The sequence below is a fragment of the Magnolia sinica genome, chromosome 8 (genome assembly GCF_029962835.1).
Source record: "Magnolia sinica isolate HGM2019 chromosome 8, MsV1, whole genome shotgun sequence".
NCBI lineage: Eukaryota > Viridiplantae > Streptophyta > Magnoliopsida > Magnoliales > Magnoliaceae > Magnolia > Magnolia sinica.
The window spans coordinates 2,001,593-2,011,124 of record NC_080580.1 but is presented as its reverse complement, the minus strand read 5'-3'; the positions used below and the strand labels follow the sequence as shown (position 1 = coordinate 2,011,124).

Here is a 9,532-nt window from a genome sequence, read left to right as displayed (position 1 = left end):
AGTTGCTGATTTTTGTTTCATGGTGGCTGCAGCCACACGTCAGCAGGAAGCTGGGTTTTAGACCCAACAATTTCTCTATGTCAACCAGCTCGTCGGAAGAATCCCACCTTCCCTGGGAAACCTTTGTCTCTCACTCAACTTTCATTATCAAGAAATAACTTACAGGGAAACATCCCAGGCGATTTAGGCCTCATTCCAAAGTTAGGACTCCTCCAGATATCTCAAAACAATCTGTCCGGCACAATCCCTTCAGCTATTTACAATCTCTCTGCTCTATTTATGTTGTCGGTCACAGAAAATCAACTTCATGGAATCCTTCCACCAGACTTAGGCTTACGTCTTCCTAATCTCGAGGGTTTTTATGTGTCGAGAAACTGGTTTACCGGACCCATTCCTGTTTCACTAGCCAATGCTTCATTCTTTCAAAAGCTCTATCTCCCCGACAACGATTTCACTGGAGGTGTGCCTATGAATCTTGGCACTCTTCAATATCTTAATATATTTGTCATCGGCGGTAATCAGCTCGGAACAGGGAAAGAAGATGACTTGAATTTCATCAATTCCCTCTCCAACTGCAGCTACTTGGAAAATTTTGAATTTGGTAACAACAGTTTCAATGGTATGCTTCCCAATTCCATAGCCAATCTATCGACCCGACTCAATCGGCTGGTGATAGGATTCAACCACTTGTATGGAAGCATCCCTGAAGGAATCGGGAATCTCGTCAGCTTGACCCAATTGACTATGGATCATAACAATTTCATAGGTACCATTCCTGTTAGTATGGGAAGACTTCATAGACTGCAAATGTTAGACTTGTCAAGTAACAGATTTTCTGGGCAAATTCCGACATCCATCGGCAATTTCACTGAACTAAATGAACTTTACTTGCAAGAAAACAGCCTATTGGGAAACATACCTCCTAGTCTTGGAAATTGCCAAAAACTAATAGCTTTGAACCTTTCTCAAAATAACCTTAATGGTACAATCCCCAAACAGCTCCTTAGCCTGTCGTCTCTGTCAATTTCTCTCAACTTAGCTAGAAACTTTTTGATCGGGCCCCTACCCATGGAAGTGGGTGGCTTGATATATTGAGGAACTTGATGTTTCTGAGAACAAATTGTCTGGCAAAATTCCTGGAACGCTAAACAGTTGCCAGAGCTTGGAATTTTTATACATGGAAGGTAACGCCTTTCAGGGAACCATTCCCCAGTCTTTGAGCACCTTGAGAGGCATTCAAGAGTTGGATTTCTCACGAAATAACTTGAGTGGGCGAATTCCAGAATATTTAGAGAGTTTTACTTCATTACAGAAACTAAATCTTTCTTTTAATGATTTTGAGGGTCAAGTGCCTATACAAGGGGTGTTTGAAAATGCAAGTGGGATTTCTGTCATTGGAAACGGTAAACTCTGTAGAGGTATACCAAAACTAGGCCTACCCAAATGCCTTGTTCTGAGATCCAAATCGCGAAGGTCTTTAAGCCTGAAAGTAATCATACCAGTCATTGTCGTTGTTATGTGTTTGATTTCATTATTGTTGTGTTTCGCTCCTCTTCTTTGGAGAAGAAAATCAAGACAGAAGCATTTGCAAACTTCCTCAGAAGACTAGTACAAGAACGTCTCATATGCGGAGCTTCTCAAAGCAACTGATGGGTTCTCTTCATACAATTTGATTGGCGTAGGAAGTTATGGTTCTATTTATAAAGGATACTTTGTTTCAGATTGCCAAATTGTTGCAGTGAAAGTACTCAATCTTCAACGACAAAGAGCTTCTAGGACTTCCTTGCAGAATGCGAGGCATTGAGAAATGTCAGGCATTGGAATCTCATCAAGATCTTAGCATCATGCTCAAGCATCGATTTTAAGGGCAATGATTTCAAAGCACTAGTTTTCGAGTACATGCTGATTGGAAGTTTAGAGGAGTGGTTGCATCCAAAGGTCGACGAGAAACATCAACCAAGGACTTTGAACCTTATTCAGAGGTTAAACATAGCCATTGATGTGGCTTATGCTCTGGATTATCTTCATCACCATTGCCAAACGCCCATTTCTCACAGCGATCTCAAGCCAAGTAACGTTCTTCTTGACAATGACATGGTGGCCCATGTGAGTGATTCTGGCATCGCAAGGTTCCTTTCCGTGGCAGTCGATGATCAGTTCTCCACAAATAAAACTAACTCCATTGCGGTGAAGGGATCCATTGGGTATGTTGCTCCAGGTAAAAAATCCATCCTTTTTTCTTTCATTCCTATTCTCTTCTTTTTTCTTTTTTTGTTGTTGTCTTGTTTTAAAAATTCTTGATAATTTCATATAGCTAGATGCCAGGATGAAGCTAAAATCATCATTTTTCATATATATATAGGGAAAAGGTACTATGCGCTTGAGCTAATGGGAACGTCCCATGAGGTTGAGCTGTGTGGGCCCCACCGTGATGTGTTTCGAACATCTACCCCATTAGTCAGATGCACCATTCCATCGTGGGCCTAGCTCTCAAAAATCAAGTCAATCCGTGACTTTTTTGGGCCACACCACATAGAAGTGGGGAGGGGCCGTGCACCATTAAAACATTCATAATCATTTTTTGGGCCCACCGAGATGTGGTTTGCAAATCTAGCCCATCCATTATGTGTGTCCCACTTGGATGAGGGTTTAGACCAAGTTTCAGCAACATTCAAAACTCAAGTGGGCCCCACCAAGTGTTTTTATATGTTTTGGGCTTGTCTTCACATGATTTTAGATGGTATGGCCCACCTGAGTTCCGTATACGGCTGATTTTTGGGATATCCCATAATTTAGAGGGGACCCATCAAATGCATGGTGTTGATGGTTGACACACATCACGGTGGGGCCCACACAGCTCGACCTCACGGGAACTTATCGTGAGGTCGAGCGCATAGTACCTTTTCCCACACACACACACACACACACACACACACACATATATATGGAAATGGTACTATACGGTCGAGCACATGCAATCTTAATATAAGGTCGAGATGTGTCTTGCATTCCAACCGTTCGAGCACTTTAAAAAAAGGGAAAATGGATGATGACGTTTCCAAGTTCTGTGAGCCCCCCCAAAGATGTATTTTTTGTATCTATACCGTCTATCCGTTTGGAAAGTTCATTTTAGAACATGAGCCCAAAACCTTAGGCAGATCGACTGCTTAAATGAACCACACCAGAGAAGGTAGTCAGGACAATTATGCCATCATTGAAACATTTCTAGGGCCCATCATGATGTTAATTTTCCATCCAACCTGTTCATAATGTCACACACTGTACGAAGGGGCAAAAAAAAATATCAGCCTGATCCAAAACTTTTGTGGGCCCCAAAAAGTTCTCAATGATAAGCATTCAATCCCCACTGCTTCCTATGTTGTGGTTAACTTTAAATTTGAATCTATCTTATTTTATGGCTGGTGCCCTAAAATGACCTCGCCAAATGAATGGACGGTATGGATTTAACACTTACATCATGGTATGGCCCACTGAACTTGTTAAGGGTAACGTACTACCAAGGCCGGTGGCTTGTCGCACACCAACCATTCCGCTTCCTTCGGATTACCTCACCCAAGACAGTATGGTCATTATAAGTTAGGCTCAACTTGATTTTTGTATTCTATATCGATGCGGTTCATCCGTTTTGAAAGATCATTTTAGGACATGAACCCAAATGAAGAAGATCTAAAGCACGGGTGGACTATACTATTGGAAACAGTGGTGATTAAATGCTTTACCATTAAAAACTTCCTAAGCATACAATAATGTTTACATAATGCTTATTTTTCATCAAACCTGTTGATAAGGTCATATAAACTTAGATAAAGTGAAAAAAATTATCAGCTTGATCAAAACTTATGTGCCCCATCATTTGTCAATTACTATAGTTTCTTATGATATGGTCCACCTAAGAATTGGATGTGCTTCAGTTTCGGATTCATATCCTAAAATGATATTTAAAAACGGATGGACGATGTGGATATAGATACATACATCAAGGTGGGCCCATAGTAAAGCTACACTGACTTAGGTGGGGTTGCACATAACGTGCTATCGACACGTGCCGAAGCGGATTTCCTGCCAAAGGTTTTGACAACAATGCGCTGGAAAGAAACGCCTTCCGTTAAGACCGTCATGGGCTCCATATAAAATTTTGATGTTTATATGATATCCAAACTGTTTGCAAGGTAACCACTTGGATGAACTAAAAGCACTAAAAACTTGGCCTGATATAAAATTTTTGTGACCATAGGAATGTTTAGGGGTGGTTGTTCAATCCCCATTGTTTTTTCAAGTGTGGCCCATTTGAGTCTTGAATTCGGTACCATTTTAGTCTTATATCCTAAAATGATATCATAAAATGGATGAATAGGACGGATTTATCATAACATCACATTGAACCCCACCTAGGCTCCCAACGCAAAAAAAAAAAAACTTCAAGCCAGAAGGAAATCTCTTCCGTTGTGTTGCAGTCACCAAGTTCTGTGGGCCATACCATGATGTTAGTGTTATATCCACACTGTCCATCCATTTGGAGAGATTATTTTGGGGCATTAGCCCAAAAATGAGGCAAATCTAAAGTTAAAGTGGACCATAATATAAAAATCACTAGGATTGAATGCCTAGCATGGAGAACTTCTTGGGCCCCTAAAGTTTTGGATCAAGCTTATACTTGCTTTGACCTTTCATCCTAGTCTGTGTGACATTATGAATAGTTGGACAACAAATAAATATCATGGTGGGCCTTAGGAAGGTTTCAACGGTGGGCATCATTATCTGTGATATAGTTCATTTTAGCTTGGATATACTTTTTTTATTATTGGGCTCATGACTTAAAATGATCTCTCTAAAAGAATAGACGTTGTTGATATAGCATATATATCATGCTGGGCCCACAAAACTTGATGACGACCACCTGTTCACAACAGGCAATCTACTTGCATCCCAATATGCATGACAATTACGTAGCGCTGGTTTTATCGGTTTTGACTATTCTTAAAGCGATAGCATTTCCATGGTGTAGTTTCCAAATTTGCCATCGGTTGGAATACAAGACACGTCTCGACCTTATATTAAGCTTGCATTCGCTCAACCGTATAGTACCATTTCCCACACACACACACATAGATATATATATATATATATATATATATATATATAGAGTTCCCATGAGGTGGAGCTGTGTGGGCCCCACCATGATGTGTATCGAACATCAAAAAGAAAAAAAATCTAACATTAAAAAGAACTTGAAAGTGAAAAGATAAAAAATAAAAAATACCAAATGAGGGCTAGGATGTGCACACAACCCCATTGATGACTAACCAAGTTTTCAATGAAACTTTTTTTTTTTTTTTTTTGTTTGTTTGATGGTTGATTAATTTATTTGAGAGAATGTTTCAAATGCACCTAATTGTGGAATGGTATGATTTATTTGAGAGATTTTCGTCCAACTAGCTGCATGTGCAAATTGCATCAAAATAGATAGATTAATTGCAAAATATTTGAATTGTAGAGTATGGTATGGGTGGCAATGTTTCTACGTCGGGTGATGTGTACAGCTATGGAATCCTTTTATTGGGGCTGTTCGCGGGAAAAAGGCCCACAGAAGACATGTTTAAGGACGGTTTAAGCCTTCATTAATTTGTCAAGATGGCTTTGCCCGATCAAGTGCTGGAAATTGCAGACCCGCGGCTCTTAGAGGAACAAAAGGAAGAACAAGAGCAAGATCAAGAAATAGAGGAAGAAATAGCTTTCAATCATATCAGAAGTCGCGAAGTCAAGAGAGGTAGTGTCTTCGGGTTCTTGGTTTCTTTGTTTGGCATTGGAGTTGCATGTTCTGTTGAGTCCCCAAGAGAACGGATGCAGATGAAAGATGTAGTCAATAAAAGGCAAGTGATAAGGGACATGTTTCTTGGGGCCGGGCTCTATAGGGATGGATGGAACAAGAGCCTTCGCTGATCTGGGGCCCATTCGTCTTACATCAATGTGGCTGTCATCAACTCATGTCCACTAGCAATTTGCATATCTCGATAAAATTGGATGGCTGAAAACCACTTGTCGAGCATGAAATTGTTACTGATGTGGACATTGCAACTGGGGACTTTCATGGTAATGTTTTGGACCATGGTCATGTCTGGGAGCAATCCATGTACAAGTATTATGGAAGTTTCCACTTCTTAAATTTTTTTTTTTTTGTTTGTTTGTTTGTTATGCAACAACTGATCACATATATATTGTGTTGCCATGTTAACCTAACATGTAACTTTTTTTTCCTCTTCTCACGAGCCCATATCCGTTACAAACGTTTGTATTTTAAGCTTAAAAGACAAAGGGCTATGTAAAGATGCCTACACGCATCTTTATTGCTGTGTGAATAAGATTTTCTTTCTTTTTTTATTAAAAAAGAAGAAGAAGAAGCCTACACGCACTGCCTCTAAACAGCGCATGTAAAGGATGCTTTGTTCAGTATAATCTAATTCTAGGAGTAAAAGTTTTCAATCCTCAACATAGAGAGATCAATGACCCAACCAGGCCCTTAGCAGTTTTAGCTGGAATGATATGATAAGCGGCCAGGATAAATTTTTACCGTCTCCAGGCTGCCCGAATGTGGTCTTGTATGTACCGTCCTTTTCTGTGAATAATACTTGGATAGTCTTGCCTAAAAAGGGGTGGGGACACATGTCAGGAATCGTGCTGAATGAATGTTGTATTTGATGTCTTAAATCAAGTTAGATACAGGGCCTGTCAATGCCATTGATAGACTGTTTGATGTCACCTTCAATAGCATCAAATAGTTCTTAATTCCATCGATATTTTTTAGATTTTCTTCAGTTAGTCACTGGACTAATTGGGTACCTTTTCAATGCTATCAATGAGTGTTCGATGCCATCGACAATTTTTTTTTTAAAATCATGTTTTGTCTCTGGACAGTTGAGGTGTTAGTTCGATGCTATTGAAATGGCTTCGATGCCATCGAAGGATTAATTTCGATGTCATCGAAGGATTAATTTTGATGCCTTCGATGAGTGTTCGATGCCATCGACAAATTCTATGCAAAATAAGCAAAGTTGTGATTTTGCGGGATTTGTTTCCGATTTCATTTGGGATTCCGTCTTTGCTTATAAATATGGATGTAAACAGGATTAGGAGGGAATTCTAAGAGTTTCTAAATTGTCCAAAGGTTTCAAAGGGTATAGCAAGAGTAGGGGTGTACACGGGTTGAACTGGGCTCAACCCGGCCCGGTCACTAGCCACACCTAGCCCGAACCCAGCCCGGCATCAATCGGACAAGTTCGGGCCGAGTTCAAGCCAATTTCGAACCTTCGAGTTCGGGTCAATTTCGAACCTGAGTTCAGGCCAGCATCTGACACTATATGCCAATTCATCATGTAGTATCCCACTAGTAAAAAATTAAATTCATTTGCATCTAAAATAAGATTGAATGGAACATGTGCTCAAATGGATATAACAAATCAAAGAAAACGCACATTTAAGGTTAACCAATTCAATGGTAAGCTTCACAGTTAAGGTAAATCAATCTATGGACATGTAATAGGTTCCACCCAAAAGCATGTATCCATCATATATCTTTTCTAGAAGACCATTTTGTAAGAATAGCAACTCAGGTCACCAGCATGCATCACTTAATGGGGCCACATGCAAAGATTTTTGGATAGTTGGAACTGTCCATCTTATTAGTGTCACTGTAAATAAGACTATCTATCAATGCAATCAAACTATGATCTTGATCATTGATTCGTGAAGCTGAATGCAATCATGAAAAAAAAATAAAAAATTCCTTTACAACATTCCTTTACAACCGGGTCGGGCCGAACTGGGCCCTATCCGAACTCGACCCAAACTCAGTTTCGGGCTGAGAAAAATGGGTTGAGCGAGCTAACTGGGCTAGTCCGGTTCGTGTACACCCCTAAGCAAGAGTGACATTCAAGGTTGTTCGAACTGGGTAAGCTCTTTCTCTTTGTAATTTCTGCTTTCATAGTATTCATCTGTCACTTTGTGACGTGATTTTTTCCTGAAAGGGTTTTTCCACGTTAAAATCTCTATGTGTTTCTTCTTATTTCTTGGTGCGTTTGAATTGCTATCCTTAATCCGTCTTTGTGTGCTTCCATGGTCCCCCAACAATGGAAGTTTAGAGTGGTTGCATCTCAGGTTCAACAAGGAACATCAACCCAGGAGAGCATCTCTCTCTCTCTCTCTCTCTCTCTCTCTCTCTCTCTCTCTCTCTCTCTCTCTCTCTCTCTCTCTCTATATATATATATATATATATATATATATATATATAGACTAAACATTTTGATTTCTATTAGCAGGCATCAACGCCATACAATAATTTTCAGGCGGGGATAGAACCCTCGCCTATCATATAATCCTGTTATAATGAAAGCGCCCTGTAAACTAAGAAATGAAGACGCAAAATAAAATCTGCCGGAGAAGACAGAGCACCTCCTGGGGCCTACATTAGCAGACTTTCCAGATATCCCCCAGCCCCACCTACTGGGACCAACTGCACAGAAACCTCCAAATTCACATGGGCCCATTGGATAGGTTTGATTTTTGCAGCATCTTTCTTAGCTGGGTCTGATGGCATAAAGAAACCTACGTCAGCCCTAAACGCAACTTGTTGTAGGCAAATTTCATTAAAAATCAATTGCGTGTGAAATGTTCCCTCTATTTAATAAGCTTTGTTTACCCTTTTCCTACGTTTAACTGATGCATTTTAGGTTTGTTGTGACAAGGACTTACATCAATAATACATGCAAGTTGGAGTTAAAAAGGTAAGACACTAATTTCCAGATATTCCCCAGCCCCACCTACTGGGACCAACTGCACAGAAACCTCCAAATTCACATGGGCCCATTGGATAGGTTTGATTTTTGCAGCATCTTTCTTAGCTGCATCGGATGGCATAAAGAAACCTACGTCAGCCCCATACACAACTTGTTGTAGGAAAACTTCATGACACAATCAATTGCGTGTGAAACGTTCCCTCTATTTAATAAGCTTTGTTTACTCTTTTCCTACGTTTAACTGATGCATTTTAGGTTTGTTGTGACATGGACTTACATTAATAATACAAGTTGTACGCTTCAGGAGTTAAAAAGGTAAGCCACTAATCACGGTGTGTGCCACATGAAATCTTAAAATACAGAAAAGGAAAAAAAAAAAAAAAGAAAAAATCTGAAAATAATTCATGCTGATTGGTGGCTTATCCTATTACGGAATAGCATGTTGCACTGTATCATTTTCCAATTTTCTATTAGGCAGTATATGGGCTCGAACAATAACTTCAATGTTGAAATGCACTGATTTCCCTAATTTGACAATACTCACTTGAAAAAAAAAAAGAAAAAAAAGAGTCGGATCATTTTTTTTTCCTTTTTTTCTTTTTTGGGTCTTAAGCTGTGATTGGTTGCACTAAGTAGCATGATTTTCATGATATTTGCATCAAAACAGATTGATTACTCATGAAATATCATAAAATTGCATGATCTATCAACCTTAAATAACA

At 39.6% G+C, this 9,532-nt stretch overlaps 2 protein-coding genes across 2 annotated transcripts; both read left to right on the top strand.

Annotated features, from left to right (window-relative positions):
• The first annotated feature begins 279 nt into the window (after positions 1-279).
• On the top strand, positions 280-1,095 carry LOC131253759 (putative receptor-like protein kinase At3g47110). Its single transcript, XM_058254897.1, has one exon. It carries the CDS (start codon positions 280-282, stop codon positions 1,093-1,095), a length of 816 nt encoding a protein of 271 aa, XP_058110880.1.
• Positions 1,096-1,177: 82 nt separating this feature from the next.
• On the top strand, positions 1,178-5,643 carry LOC131253758 (probable LRR receptor-like serine/threonine-protein kinase At3g47570). Its single transcript, XM_058254895.1, has 3 exons — positions 1,178-1,418; positions 1,790-2,218; positions 5,516-5,643. Exons 1-3 carry the CDS (start codon positions 1,178-1,180, stop codon positions 5,641-5,643), a joined length of 798 nt encoding a protein of 265 aa, XP_058110878.1.
• Positions 5,644-9,532: the final 3,889 nt, after the last annotated feature.